Here is a 15711-nt window from a genome sequence, read left to right on the forward strand (position 1 = left end):
GAAAAAACATAAACAGCTCTTAGAGCAGCATATATTTGTCTAACACTTACATTTGTTTTAAAGATACCTGTATGCAATCTACATTTATACGATACAGTACAGTTTTCCTATTTCATTTTTTGGGTGGGGCGTGGGTCTTCTTTTGGGAAAGAGGCTCCAAGACCACCTACATAAAAAATGTAACTCCTGTTAGCCAAATCATGCTTACAGCAAAAAGTATTTCTTTATTTTTTAAGTTGAGTTAACTAACATGCAAATCTTTAGAGTTTTTACAGGCAAATCATAAGAACATGTAAAAACTAAGCATTGTTGTTATTTACTTTGTGGTTGAATTTTTAACCAAACGTATCTTACTACCACGTGACATCCAAGTTAAAGGGTACCGTATCCAACGTGCGCGTCGCGTCAGAGAAGATGACGTCGACACGCAACGGCAGAGAAATCAAAAATAAAAGCTGATGTTTAAGAATTTGATTAATAAAATATGCATTTATGTATATAGTAATTGAGCAACTAACTTAACTAACCTAACGTTTAACTTTCCTTTATCCTAATAACGTTTCTACAGGATGTGTATTTATGAAATAGAAACCACTAGTGTCTTTAGTATTAACGTTACTCTTGCTCCTAAAATATTCTCTTCTGGCTTTATTTTGAAAGGGCATATTTATTTTGCTAATTCAGTCCACCCGGATGTGGGTAAATGTGTTGTTGTGTTGTTGCTAACTTGACAGTGTCACGGTTATCACAACAAACTCTAATGCCAAAAATCTCTTAAAATGTTGTTTTTCCACTGAAATTAAAGAAAATGCAGACAGAAATCTGACAGTCACGTGACTGCTCTGCTGGATAACACACCTTCTGTACCTGCTGGGCTTGAATAGTATTGGATCAGCCAGATGAATGGGTGATAACTGCCTCCTGCACCTACTAGTAGGTAGAGTAGGCCCCTACTGGCCCCTATCTGTGGGATGATTGTATCAGGATAACGCTTATTCAATGGTATGATAACAGTCAGATCGGCTGTTTTTCAGCTTTGATATCAATCAAAAACAAAATAAATGAATCAAATACAATCAAAACTTTATTTAGCTTTTGTTCAGTAATTTGTGCCAGTATGCAACAGTTCTTATATATACAAAGATCAGACAATAAAAAGGTTTGAATTTGGCACCCAGACATTTAAAGAACATGAAAATGTTAATTTATAAACACAATGTTTTTCTAATGATTTAACAGTCTTAAAGGCAGGTAATGCAGTTATTAGAATGAATTAGACTGCATTAGATAATATCAATCAGTGTGGTCAAACTGGTGTGTTGTAGTAATAAGTAGTAATGTGACACATCAAAGAAAAAAACTAAAAATAACCCATATTGATCAGAATCTGGAAAAAGTCAATCTAAACAATGAATATACATTTATTACATTAAATGATGTGAATCTTTCTGTAGAGAATCAAATGGTTGTTCTACTCAGTGGGATTGACAGGAGAGATGATCAGAGGGGCAGAGTTTGTACCTTTATTATTATTACAGGGACTAAAGTATGGGTAGAGTTTCTCAGTGAAGGAGCAGCCAGTAAAGGAGTAGATAAGAGCTGCAGCATCAACGTCATAAAAGGAGACCAGACCCTCCTCATAATCCACAAACACCCCCACCTTCTCAGGCTGAGACTGCAGAGAGAGACGAACTGGAGGGCCAGCAAGAGCTTTGTACTCATTTTCATTCCTCAAACGTATCATCCAGTAACCATTCTGAGGTCTCAGTGTGATTTTTCCCTTCCTGTTGATCGACTCTCTGACCACTCCTAAATCCCACTTAGTCTTCCCTTTAACCTGAACCTCGTAATAAAATCTTCCTGAAGAGAAACTCTGCTTTGCTAAGACATTAATACAAGTATCAAATCTTTCTGGATTGTCTGGGAGATTCTTCTTTACATCACCATGTTTAACTTGTTTCCCATCATCAGACAGGATGAGAGCAGGGATGTGCTGTATCAGGATCCAGTGTCACATCCACTGCATACTGCTGGACCCTCTTCAGCTCAATCAGCTTCTTCATCTGTTTACTGAGCGTCTCCTCCAGCTGATTCACAGCTCTCACCACAGTCCCCTCATATGAAGGTGGACGGACACTGACCTCTGTCCAGTCTTTGGTGGGTGGAGCAGCGTTCAGGGACAGGAAGCTTTGGAGGAGGTGGAGGTGGTCTTCAGACTGTGAGAGCTGGTCCACCTCAGAGCTTCTCTTCTTCAGCTCAGAGATTTCCTGTTCCAGCTCTTTGATGAAGTCTTCAGCCTGTTTCTCTGTCTTTCTCTGCTTCTCTTTGATCGTGTTGATGAGCTCGGCCTGGCTTCTCTCAACAGACTCCTTCAGAGCGGTGAAGACCTGAACACCATCTGCTATCTCTCTGTCTGCACCTTCCTTACTGAGCTCCACTGAGTGTTTGATCTCCTGAATCTTCAGTCGTCTCTTCTGGATCATCTGCTGAATTTCAGCCTCTGTCTTCCCCAGCTCGGCCTTCTTTCCTTCATATTCTTCTTTCAGAGGAACAAAATCATGTGTCTTGTGGTCTAGAACAGTGCAGAGCATGCAGACACACATCTGGTCGGTCTTACAGAACAGCTCCAGCAGTTTATCGTGCTTCGTACACATCCTGCCTTCCAGGTTCTCCACAGGGTCGATCAGCTGATGTCTTTTTAGACCTGCCATATTCAGATGAGGCTCCAGGTGAGTCTCACAGTAGGAGACCAGACACACCAGGCAGGACTTCAGGGCCTTCAGTTTGGTTCCAGTGCAGACGTCACAGGGAACTTCTCCTGGTTTGGAAACTTGTTGCTCTGAGCTGCTGCTGCTGGCTTTCTGTTGAGCTGACTGTCTGAACTGAGCAGCCATCTCAGAGATAAAAGTATTGATCTGCAGCTCAGGTCTTGTGTTGAAAACCTTTTTACAGTTGGGACACTGACACTGGACATTAATATTCCAGTGTTCAGTGATGCAGGTTTTACAGAAGTTGTGTCCACATGGTATGGTGACTGGATCAGTGAACACATCCAGACAGATGGAGCACAGAAACTGATCTTCAGTCAGCAGACAGCTGGCAGCAGACATATCTACACTGTGAGGATGAAAAGAAAGAAAACATTTCTTTTGGTTCTTTGTTTAATAAAATCATGATAATCTATGATTAGTGAAATAAAAGGAGAGAGTCGAGGAGTATTTCTCTGCCTTTCTTTCTCTGTGGTTTTACATCATTTTTGAAGAGGACTTCTGTTTGATCCCTAACTGCTGTCAGTCACTGATATGACTGTAGCATTTGGCTATTAACTGCTTGTTGGTCATTCAAATAATATTAAAAAGAATAAATGAATGATGAATTAATCTGATGTTTTACACATTGCAGTAATAACATCCCAGTCCCTCTGGTTCTTGTTAATATCATCATTTAAATCTGTAAACTCACAGTACAATTACATTTTAAACCCTAAAAACACAATCTGATCCCTCCATTACACAGCACACATTAAATACTATCACAATATAATAATATAATAATATAATACTATAGGGCCCTGAGGGGAACTTCCTGTCTGAGTAGAGCTCAGGTTCTGTGTTAATACCGGTTGTTGAAACACAGTAAATATTATCAGCTGTACTGCCTCCCAGAGACAGACAGCAGGAAGCTAGAAGCTGTAAAACGTCAGTTTTATTCCTTTATAAGCAATAACAGAGGTTGTCAGATGATCACATACTGTACTCTGTACTTTGGATCTAAAGGACAGCTAATAGGCTAGTTATCTTTTAGCAGGACTAGTTTCTGTGGTGTGTTTTCATTGTTTGGTTGGATTTAGCTCCTTCCTTCTGTCTGTATGTGCTATAACAGACTGTAACAAGCTCTGTAGGGCAGTGGACTCACCAGAGGTTGGCAGAGATTCTGCTGTTTAGTTGAGAAAAACCTGATGGATTCAGTTGAATTTGTCTTCAGAGACAAACAGAGAGACTTGTCTCCACTGCAGCTCTGCTGTCTTCAGACAAACTTTCACTTTCATTTCCAGGAAATGTGTCACTGAAGTTAACCACACCCCTTCATTTGCATATGACCTCATCATAAAAACAGCTGGAAATCATTTGAAATAAATAAAAGTAGTCCTTATTGTAAGTCCTTCTATAAATCAAAACCTGTTTATTTCTTTATTGAACTATATTGACTCATCTTTATATTTCATTTATATATTTATATGTATAAATATGTATATAATTATTGCCATATTTATGTATTTATTTATTTAATAATGACTCAAATGGACTTTCTTTCTGGCAGTTCATTAAAAAGTCTGTAAATGTGCATATTTTGAGCAGATATCTGCAAACGAACCAACAATTTCACACAACAGTCCCAGCTCTGTCCAACGTGTCATTTTCTGTCAGAAAAGAGTCTCAAAACTGCTCGTGTCCAAAGTTCAGACAGTCAGGTCCAGTCAGTTAAAGCAGACTTCAATTACTTGAACTTTATAGTTAAAGAATAACTATAGTTCATTTCAACTTGGGTTTTATTCTAAGACCACATTATTATGGTCTTTTCTGAATGTGTGTCAGTCAGTTCAATATAAATACAGCAGTGTTATAGGTGAGGTGAGTTAAACCTCACTGAGTTCAACATTTGATTTTCCATATGAATTTATTGGAGTGTGTTAATGTAAATCTGTGTTATTGTCTTTTGTTTGATAGTTTTACTGAACGTATTGTAGCTGAGATCAAGTCCTTTCAATGCAAACGCTGCAATATGAAATATTAAACTCCTGTCTGTCGCTGTCTGATTCAGTTTTCATTGTTGGAGGATTTTACCAGGTCAGAACTGGAGACTTTAATAGTTTTACTTGGTTAACTCTTTTCTTTTTTACTAACTAACATGTGTGTTCAAACATGTGAAGATCCTGTCAGACTGGCAGAGAGTCAGAGCTGAGTGGGTCAGATATTAGTTATTGATCAGCTATATGTGTTGGAAAGGCCGGCAGTGACACCTAGTGGACTAAAATGTGAGTTGCACAGAAACAGTGTGTGCTTTCTCAGTCAGTCACTGCAGCAACAGGAGAGCAGTGGATGGGTAATGCGCTGTGATTGGTCAAAGGTCACTGGCCTTTGTGCTGAATGAATTTAGCTCAAATGGGCAGCATATGAAGGGGTCGTGTCACCTGTGAATCAAAAGTGAATAGAAGCTTATGCTACTGAGCTTGGGCAGTAAAAAAAAACCCCAACATATATCATATATCCTGGGTTGTTTCTGTCACTATTTGGTGCTGCTGCTGCTCTAGGTTCCACCAAAATTCAAAACAATATGTTCTAAGGTTTTTAATAATAATTTTTTATCTTTACTTTAAGAGATAGGGAAGGCTTAGCCCTGTTAGCCCATATTTACCAGCCGTCCCTGTATATAACTGTGTGTGTGTAGAGGAGTCATTCTCATACAGTCTCTCATTGGGATTCTAGTCAGTTAAATAACGGCGACATTAAAATACTGGAACCTCCTCGAGGAACCCCTGATCTAAACTACCTCAGAGATATTGTTGTCCACCATTGTCCTTTTGTTATCTGTAGATAAATACAGAACTGTTCTACGTCCATCATTAATGTTTGTTATAGTCCTTATAATGTAAAGGATGACAACCTGTATTGTGTTGTTGTAACTCAAATTGTTTAAACTGATTAAATTGAGTAAAACTAACTTAATTCTGTATATTAACAGGAAAACATTCTTAATAAAGCAGCTTTTGTAATTTTAAGTGACTTTGAGTCATAATAACTGATCTACAGTCTTACTTTGTGATAATAAGTAATATAATCCGTATTTACCACAGTGATAGTGCAGCAGCCAGTGTGTGTGTTTAAATCTGCATAAACTGGAAATAAAATGATCAAAACAAACCAAATTCTCTTAAAACATTTCTTTACTTTATGCACGTTTGCTGCATTTCGTCCCTCAGTTATACACAACTTAAAAGAAATCACAAAACATCGAGCACACAAACGATGAGGGTGAGAACAAAAAAAGGCCATTCGTCTTTTATACACGTCCTATACAATATGTATGAGCCCTCTTTGTATAAATTACATCCAAAAAAACCAACAAAACAACCTCTTTCCTGTCGCCAGAAGGTTGAAGACATTCAATAGTAACATATTCAACCTGTATGAGGACAAATAAACTAAAATATAAACATGTTATTATTCTAATATTGACATCACTTCCTAGTTTGACATCACTCTGTGGTAAATAGTGTAATCTCTGCTATTGACAGTAATTACAGAGCTCGTCTATAAGTCTCTTCTAGAGTTTATAAAGCCCCGTTCTGGACAACTCAGAAGCATTTAAAAATCATTCACGCTTCAGTAAACCAAGCAAACAATACCAAAACTTTCATTAGCTGACAGCCGACACAGATCTGCTGCATTTGAAATGAGAGGACAGTATTTATATTTCTCATAATAATCCCTTTAATCTCTTCCTACACCGTCCAGACTGATTATTACTATTTTTATAAAATGACATCAACTTCTACAAAAAGCTTATTGTTGACAGATTCTGGTTCCTTTCGAGGGTCTAAACTGAGGCAACAACCCTTTTTATTTATTTATTTTTAAACCAGCGTTCACATTCTCTCTTTAGTGTCCTGCAGTGAAACGTCTGCAGACATCCTGGAAATAAAACGTCTGACCGTAAACAAGAAATACGACGATAAGATTGAAATGTTAGGTTGTCTCCTACAATAATAAAATCAGCTTTTGTTGAGAACATTAAAGGGAAAGTTCGGGTATTTTGCAGTGGGGCTGTAGGAGGTAATAATTCACATCGTATGGAGGCTTTTAAAGTCAGCTGACTATATTATGTTCAATGTTTTATCCATCAGACAGTCTTTTTCTTGGCACTAAAATGAACGGCCTGTATTACTACTAAGCTGCAACATCGGTGGCTGCAAATGAAACAAACACTGAAGTAACAAAAACCTGCAGTTCCTCTAACGGCCACTAGAGGCTGGCTCCAGCAGTGAGTCGATCTCCATAAGGCCTCATAAATAAATAGCCTTTTGGTCTCTGTACAGGGGAAACTCACCCCGTTAAATTATATTAAGGCTTAACGTTATGGATAATTGACCCTTCCTAAGCCCCGCCCCTTTTTGCTCTGTGCTCCAATAACATTTGAGCAACCCTCGGTCAACTTCCTCCTTTCCTGTACTTAGATATGCTACATGCTAGGCTAATCCATGTTGAAATAAAACCACATTTTGAAGATGGTTAAAAGATAAAGTGACTATATATATATATATATATATATATATGTCACTTTATCTTTTGCCTATCTAAGCACACTAAAGGAGGAAGGTCCTAAAAGGGGCGGAGCTTAAGAAGGGTCAATTAAGGGCGTGGCTACTTTGAGTGACAGGCGGGTAATACAGACGTTCTACGGTTAGCAACCAAAAAAAGAAAAACTCTCTTCAAAACACCCGAACTCTCTCTTTAAAAACAGAATCTGGTTCCTACGATAAACAGAAGAAAACAACTAGGACGACCTCCAGCAGCGATTTTGGCTTTAAATAAAAATAATATAAAAGAAGAATAAAGTAAAACAATAAAACAGGATTAAAATAAGAACTAGTATGTCGACAGATTTTTCTTCCTTACGTCACTCCGACGGATCGGGTTGTGCAAACGTTTGAATTCACAACAGAAATAATCAAAGTTGTCGAATGAAGTTCTTCAATAAATACATTCACTGGAGACACAAACCGATTATATTCACGTGAACCGAAGAGATCGGGACTGAAAAGCAGCTTCGCTTCGAACCGTCACTGGTTACATGCGATGTTAGCATCGGTGAAACGTTGCTTAAATTCTTGTTATTTCTTTTTCTGGTTAGCAACGTCCTGAGCAGCAGCTTCTCGTCACAGTTTCACAAACATCGTACCTGCTGTCGCTAATTAACGTTAATTCTTAGTAACTTAGAAAACTCCAACTGAACTTCTTCTGTACTCGTCTAAGATCATCGGAGAGGAAGGATAAATCTATGTCTATTGTTAGCTGGCTAGTTAGCCAGCTAACACGCTAATTCACACCAACCATTAGCCACATAGTTAAATCTGTTAGCTAATGATAGCATGGCTGAAGCTAGTTAGCTAGCTAATGACTGAAGATGGTTAAAAGATAAAAGCTACGTATATAGCTACATGTTAGCAAAGTGCTAGCTAACCTACATCAATTGTTAGCTAGCTAACTAGCTTCAGCTGGCTAGCTAGTTAACATTATCAACTAGTTAACTAACCAGATAACAACTGATGTAGCTTAACTTTATATATAAGTTGCTTTAATTCTTTTAATTAAACATTTAATAATGTGGTTGTTTATTTTCAATATAAACTAGCTTAGCACATAGCATTTATTTATTTTAACTTCCTCTCTGTAGCGCTGCTGTTCAACCGACAGCGAGAACGTAGCCGATCACTGTCGTTGAAATAATACAAATAATTTAGGTTTATAGTTTTAAACCGGCTTCAGTATTAAACGCCGTTATTTCAATGTGTCAGATATTTCTATTTACTTTAATATTGATTGAATAAGTATCAGATCCGACTCTGGTAGCACAGAAAGGATTTTTAATTAACTTACAGTATTTACTAGGGCTGCATGATTAAATGAACGCGACCGTCTACGATATTGACGTTTAAGATGTGTGTTGGGCTCGTAGACAACCACAGGGTGATCCGGATCCAGACCACAGACGAGTTTTCTAAAGTTTACTTCTAACTCGAGTTCAAATTAAGTAGAATTTACTTTATTTAACAGAGAATTCCTCTTCCAGAAACTGAATAAGTCAGAAATGAAGTGTGTGCATGCAGGTATGAGCGTCTGCACTACTTCCACCGGGCTTCCCTGAGAATTACGCTACGGAAAAATTAGACTTGCTGCTTCACATCTGGTGAGACTTTATCTGAGTGAGGGGCTAAAACAAAGTTAAACATTTCCAGGACAACTTAGATTATTTTTGTCATTATAATCGATATCCAAGTGCTTCCATGACTAGAAAACTAGTCTCTAAATTTCCAGATTTTCCAGGATGCCTGGGAACAACTCCTGGATACAAAATGGTGTATTAAGTTTCTGCTAACTGAACATTTCCTTCACAGTAAAAGCATTTAAGAGGCGAAACGCAAGTTGACTTGACACTGGCTGCTATCGTTCAACTAAAATACGTTTACAAATCAACATAATGGTTATTTTTGGATGGTTTTTTGCCAGCGGATCAGTTGTAAATATGATCGATGGGACAGGAAGGAGCTGCACACCTTCAACCTCTCAGCCAGGTAACCGTAGTTACTGTCGCCGTTCAGATTCACGCAGCAAGTGTTGCCGGACTTATTTAGGTAATCGTGAAATAATCGTGCAGCCGTAGTATTTACCAGTTAAATAATACCTTTCCCTGTCTCAGTACAACCTCTACCATGTGAAAGCTTTGGCTTCTTCAGGAACATGATGAAGGGGTTTTGTTTATATTATATCGACACACATCAGCCCTGATGTGGTCTGAGCGTTCTTCAGTCAGTGCGCGTGTTCGTAACAGAAGCCAGTCGAACCCTCGGACACGTTTCTGTCCACGGTGTGAGTGCAGGGTACAAATGCAGCTTTTTTTCCATTCGAGGAGAAAACAAACGTTCTGTAACGTTCTCAGTCCCGTCGGGGCATCCGGACCTCGGTTCCAGGGGGAAAACCTACTGAGAAGAGACTCTGAGGGAGCTGAAGGTCCATGGAGGTTGATGTTAGAGTGGGGGCTGGTTGTCGTGTTTCATTCCAAGTCCTGATTCTGCAGTCCGCCCCAGCCCGGCCTCAAGTAAACTGGTACTCCTCTGAGTACTCCGTGTCCTCCGGAGCGTACTGGTTGTCTCCGGCTGCGTACTGGTTGTCTCCGGCTGCGTACTGGTTGTCTCCGGCTGCGTACTGGTCGTCCCCCTGGGCGTACTGGTCGTCCGCGGCGGTGTACTTGTTGTCGCCCACGTACGATTGTTCTGCCGATTCTTGGTTCTCTGCAGCGTTCAGGCCCGATTTCTTCACTCTAAAAAAAACCAACACATAAATCTCATATATAACCTTTAACATATTAATTAATACATCAGTAAACATTATATTCTCTATATACAGACACAGAGTCACATGGTGTCTCTCTCCCTCTGTCTGTGTTGTATCGCAGCCTCTCTGTGGTTTGTTTCCATAGCCGGTCTGCTCCGACTGAAACTGCTGTTTTTATCATCTACGTCGGTGAATTAAGGATTTATTTCCACCAAACCAGAGTTGGTGATTGTTGGAAACACTAACAGAGACCTTTTTAATCAGTTTTATTCTGTTTCTGTCCAGTTTAAAGTGCGTTTTACGACAATCTGCTAAGCAAAATTATTGGTTTTATCAACGGAGTCTGGTTTGCGGTAGCATCCATTGTTTTAGTCTGAGATGCTGGAGCTCTAGTGAGACACCCAGTGGCTGTGAAATTTAAATATATAACCTTCAAGATTATTTTGAGACATTTTTGTTTTTCTGAGGACAGTCAGTGGTGGTTTCACACCACTGACTGGTTACGTCATTACGTTGGGACGTTGCGTGTACTTACTGGTTCTTATGTTTGGCACCACTGATATGAGACTGGTACTGCTCCACAGAGTTTAGTTCAATGTTGCAGACGGTGCATGGGTAGCCCTTTAGTGTGGAAGCTGTTGACACACAGAAAAGGAGAGAATTAATGAATTATTTATCTTCCAAGGAGTTATACGTTCACTGAGTCGAGCCATTAAAGCAACATCATGCAACTATTCTACCTTAAAATAACAGATTCAGATTCTGTTCTCGCAGTATTTAACGGGGGTTGGGCCGGTACGATCTCCTGATTTTGGTGAAACTGGATCGTATTTTATGGTGAAGTAGCCACTAACTGCTGTTAACTGTATGTTTAGCCAGTTAGCTCAGTTAGCCATGCTTCGCCCAGACTGAGAGTTTGAAGCACCGGGGGAAGTGTTCAGTGTGGTGTTCACTGGTCGGAGCCGCTGAAGATCAAATTGCTCTCCAAAACAAGAAGGAAAATGCCAATTGTTACATAATATCAGCTTTAAAATGGCGGTTCTACAAACTCAACCAGATGAAGGTCTGGATTCGTGGTCCGACCTGGTGCCGTGGAGGGTCCGTACGTCTCCATCAGTTTCAGCTTGGTCATCTGTTTTCGGTGCTTCTTGCCGACGTAGTGCTGCTGGGCCATGAGCGGGTTGTTGAAGGAGGCCTGGCAGATGGAGCAGAAGCGGTCCGGGTTGTTGTTGTTGTTGTTGTTGTTGCCTGACGCCGGCACGCTGCTGGAGTCCTCTGCGGGTTTCTTCTTCGGCTGAGCTGGTGGTGGCGGCGTCTGGGAAGCTACTGATGAAGAGGAGATACAACGAATGTACACACACAGGAAATAAGATAAAAGCAATACACAGATTTAGAGCTGCAGGTTAATAATAATAAAATCATTAAACTAAAATACCTGGAGCCTGGGGGCCGACGGTTTTCAGCCTCAGGTTCTTGGCGTGAACTTTGCCCTGGTAGTGGGACTCGGCCACCACCACAGAGGAGAAGGTCATGTTGCATACGTGACACACCTTCGACCGGTCCGTGTCCCCGTTGTTGAAGTCCTGCTAACAAAAGACACACAGCGACATTAATCATTAATGGCTGCAAGAGGCATCAATTGTCCCGTAAACAGAAGACTAAACGTCTGTTCTGTGTTTCTAAAACTGGTTTTCACTGATATCTTACGTGTTTTAGGAGCATTCAGAGTTCACAGAGCTCAAACAGTCCTGGGAATCCAAACTCCAGATAATGACGGCGCTACCTGAATATCTGTTGTGTGATAAAAAAGCTTCACTAAGAGCTTCCAACTGCATCAGCTGTGAGACGCAGTGAACAGATACACCTGCTTATCTTCACAGTGAGGGATAATTCAGATAAAACTCAGCCTTGGACAGTTTTCCTGTAAATATGTGTATTATTTAATGAAGTGTGTTCACACGAGGATGCAGAAGAACACAGAGGGAAGAATACTGTCAGTTACTGTCGGTGTGCACACTGTGGCAACGTCAGCGGTTTCAGATGAGATCCGCTGTCATTGTCACTGTGAGCGAAGGCCAATGTGGTGCAAAGGAGCATCCTGGGAGATTAAACCTCTCAACATCAGAAACATTTGTGAACTGCTGGTGTTGGTGATGGAGGCTGTTTGGGTTTCACTCACACTGTCAGACGGTGACGATTTCAACTTTTTCAGCGCCGGCTCTTTCTCGTGTTGGATGGAAAGATAACGCCGCACTTTGTTGGCGTGTTTCTTGCTCTGAAAAGACAAACAAACAAACAACAAACATCAGCACCTCAAGCCTCATCCAGACTTTATTTAAAGGATAAAGGTTTATTTCTGTGATGACACAAAGAAAAGAAGAAGCTTCTGCGTTTTGATTATGGCTGCTATATAAATATAACTTATCAAATACAAAGATGTGCTGCTTTTCTATCAGTAGAAATCAAATAACTGAGTTTTCTGACTATTGTTCAGATAAAATGAATTATTTTGAGGCATCATGTTCTAACATTTTATAGACGTGACAAGATAAAATATACGAACAATGTTTAATTTTGGTATCGGCATCAAAACTCATATCAGCACTGATATACAACAATAATACCCAACTGTAGACCCATAAAAACTTTAAACATTAACATTTCTTTAAGGTTGTTATTTAGTACAAAAAGCACAGCAAACCGTACCCTCCCCCTCTAAACAAAAAACAATTAATATGATCATAATAACTCACAAAAAATAAAAAAATAAACGAGACAATGTGTGAATGCAGCAATCACAGAATTACTCTCACTTGTGAAATAAATATTATTATTGTTACTATTATATGAATCAAGTAGACAGTACTGACCACTGACCTGTATCTATCCTGTCCTATGTAACTTAGTATTATTGTAACTTAGTAACTATTGTTAACTATAGTTTCTATTGTATGAATCAAATAGAACCGACCTCCGACCTGCACCTACAGCCCTGACCTCTGCCCTGTATCTACAGCACTCTCTTTATTAACTGCCTCTGAAAGACAATTAGTGTGAGATTATTGGCCGTCATCTTCACTATATAACAACAATATCACTGTTGAATAATGCATGACACAATGACAATAATTCCTTCTAGCTAATACTCCTTCATATCACTGAGCATAGTAAAGAACAAAGTCCCCTGACAGTAAAACAGCGGCAGACTTTGGGCTCACTGACCTGATAATGAGTCAACTTCTGAGACTCAGAAATGAGGACAGCGCTGCAGACTTTACACTGGGAGTCAGAAAACAGGTCGCCGTGCTCCTTTATCATCTTATTTACTGCAGGAGGAGAGAAACAGGAGGTTTTAAAATCAGGTTACATCTTCTGGGAAAAAGTAATTATAACACAACGTGAATATATATATATATATATATATATATATATATATATATATATATATATATATATATATATTTGTTTAAGAGACGTCCTTTATTAACCGAAATCCTGTGACTTCTATTTATTATAGAGCTTTTTATGAAAACAGTTTTCTTTCTCACCGTGAGTGATTCATATGCACACGTCAGCAATACATTAAAGTCAGCTGGCAAACGCCTAGACGACAATCTGTGTGAGCACCACGCTCGCAGACACAGACACATTTTTAGGTCTAACTGAGTTTGAGTCATTGTTCTTGGCTCAGTTTAACTTCCAACAGTGTCAAGTCACAAACATGTGACAGAAATAACTGGTGATATAACCAACAGATATGATTAAACCAAGTATTAAATCAGGGGATTAAATGTGGTTGGATGGGACAATGTAGGAGCCTGACACTCTTTTACTATTTAATGTTCCCCTTTCAGACCCGTAACGTCGCTGTTTCTAGGAATGTAAAGATATATACGGCGAGGAAGTTAAATCACTATACAAATGAGATGAACCCTTCTACTTTGTTTATTTGTTGTCCTGCGTCACTCACGTCCAAGCAGCAACCTCCAAATGGAAACAAAGCCAAAGCAGAAGTAACAAAACCTGCAGTTCCTCCAACGTCCACTAGAGGCTGGCTCCAGCAGTGACTCCGTCTCCATAAAGCCTCAAACTAAAATACTTTAGAGTAGAAATAAACACATTTACAGCCTGTTCATGACGACTGCATGTTACTCACTGGTTTATATTAAATGTAAGAACATAAGTGACGAGATATGGCCAAAGATACGAGGCTTCATTTTTTATAAATAAAAAAGGTAAATATGTTTCTACCCAACCTCAGAAATAAAAAAGGATTCTTTAATTCGATAGAGAAAGAAGACCTGAGTACTCCGAGAGCTGCTTTCTTAAACAAATAACTTTTAAGAATATTTAAATTAAATATTATTAATGCAAATTCAGCCAATCCCTGTCTCACTGGAACAAGTTGCCTTCAATTTCTAATGAATTATTTCACTTTCTACGTCGCAATAACATCACAACACTCATAACAATATTCGAGGAAGAAATAAGAGAAATAATTTTAGGCTCCAACAATCCCATAAAAGTCCAGAAGGAGCTGATATTGTCAGTATTTTAGAGACCCACCTAGGATTGTACATATTGTTCATATTCAGAGGAGAATGTCTAATAACGAGGAGGATTTAAACCTTTACGGCACCAACAAATATAACACACATTATTACACACAAACACTTCTAAAACTAACTTTATCTGTTAAAGTATGGAAGCACATTTCTGCCAATGTGACAGAAAAACAAGATTGTGTCAGTCAACAATAATAATAATAATAATAATAATAATAATAATAATGACTTAATATCACAAACTCCTCCTTCTGATAAACTTTATTATTATTATCTTTAATTTCCTTCACTTTGGCAGAACTGTGCCTCCATAAACATTCAGAAGTAGTACAGTAACATGTGTCTACTAACAGACCATAATACTCTGAGCCAACTGCGACCCGCTTTATGGCCTCAAACATGATCCACGACCCCTCCGGAACCGGGTCTACAGCCGGTCCACACGCCCCGGCACCGACCCATCAGTCCGGGGCTACATCGGGCTCTCATCGACCTTGGAGCAGGAGCGGCGTCAGCTAGCCTAGCCTAGCCTAGCCTAGCCTAGCCTAGCCTAGCCTAGCAACACCGCTCCGCTCGCCCTGTAGCGCCGGCTAACGTCAGCTAGCAGGAGGCTAACGTTAGCTCGCAGGAGGCTAACGGAAACGTTTAACGCGTAACCCCCCGCCGCTGCGCCCGGGCGCTCTGGCGGGGTTGTGGGGTTTAAAGTCGGACGTTACGTCGGTAGAGAAGCGGGTCTCACCCTCCGCTGGTCCGGACGGTAGGAACGGGAAATCCTCCGTCTGCATCGCGTCGGCCATAGCTCCTGTTACTGCCCGGTGCGCATGCGCAGCCGACAGGCCGACAGGCATCAGGGTAAAAATAAAAGCGCTCTCACTCAGGTATGGAAGCCCATTAACGCCAATTATAATGAACAGCTCATAGTTGGGGTGTTTATTTTATCATAATTCAGACTTTTAATCTCATAATGACTTTTTATATCATAACTTTGATCTTTAAGCTCATAATTTTACTTTTTAACTAACTAGTTTTTTATT

General features: G+C 39.7%; 2 protein-coding genes, 1 long non-coding RNA gene and 1 pseudogene across 5 annotated transcripts in view; 1 reads left to right on the forward strand and 3 right to left on the reverse strand.

Moving 5' to 3' along the window:
* Positions 1-2879, forward strand: part of LOC127363900 (uncharacterized) — a 30920-nt gene extending 28041 nt beyond the window's left edge. Inside the window, exon 3 of the long non-coding RNA XR_007884949.1 lies at positions 2730-2879. This is a non-coding gene — a long non-coding RNA (uncharacterized LOC127363900). The remainder of the gene's footprint in view (positions 1-2729) is intronic.
* Positions 1-4053, reverse strand: part of LOC127363864 (E3 ubiquitin-protein ligase TRIM21-like) — a 33459-nt gene extending 29406 nt beyond the window's left edge. Inside the window, exon 1 of the mRNA XM_051400836.1 lies at positions 3916-4053. The gene's annotated coding sequence lies outside the window, so the exon portion shown is untranslated. The remainder of the gene's footprint in view (positions 1-3915) is intronic.
* On the reverse strand, positions 1067-4053 carry LOC127363863 (E3 ubiquitin-protein ligase TRIM21-like; annotated as a pseudogene).
* A 1873-nt stretch (positions 4054-5926) lies between these two features.
* On the reverse strand, positions 5927-15521 carry znf346 (zinc finger protein 346). Of its 3 annotated transcripts, none has more exons than XM_051400846.1 (7): positions 15417-15521; positions 13335-13438; positions 12292-12387; positions 11548-11695; positions 11196-11438; positions 10648-10747; positions 5927-10098 (listed from the first exon to the last, which is right to left on the reverse strand). In XM_051400846.1, exons 1-7 carry the CDS (start codon positions 15472-15474, stop codon positions 9873-9875), a joined length of 975 nt encoding a protein of 324 aa, XP_051256806.1. In that variant the 5' UTR covers positions 15475-15521; the 3' UTR covers positions 5927-9872. The 3 variants fall into 3 exon arrangements, with proteins under 3 accessions (XP_051256806.1, XP_051256807.1, XP_051256805.1); XM_051400847.1 differs by having other exon boundaries at positions 11196-11435; positions 11548-11698; XM_051400845.1 differs by having other exon boundaries at positions 11548-11698.
* Positions 15522-15711: the final 190 nt, after the last annotated feature.

The sequence above is a fragment of the Dicentrarchus labrax genome, unplaced genomic scaffold (genome assembly GCF_905237075.1).
Source record: "Dicentrarchus labrax unplaced genomic scaffold, dlabrax2021, whole genome shotgun sequence".
NCBI classification, from domain to species: domain Eukaryota; kingdom Metazoa; phylum Chordata; class Actinopteri; family Moronidae; genus Dicentrarchus; species Dicentrarchus labrax.

Excerpts from the sequence above, each read along its gene's own strand:
- znf346 (XM_051400845.1), bottom strand. The coding sequence starts at position 15,474 with ATGGCCGACGCGATGCAGACGGAGGATTTCCCGTTCCTACCGTCCGGA. Across the intron at positions 11,699-12,291 it reads AATCGTCACCGTCTGACAGT|CAGGACTTCAACAACGGGGA; the intron begins GTGAGTGAAACC and ends GTCTTTTGTTAG. Across the intron at positions 11,439-11,547 it reads CGTCGGCCCCCAGGCTCCAG|TAGCTTCCCAGACGCCGCCA; the intron begins GTATTTTAGTTT and ends CCTCTTCATCAG.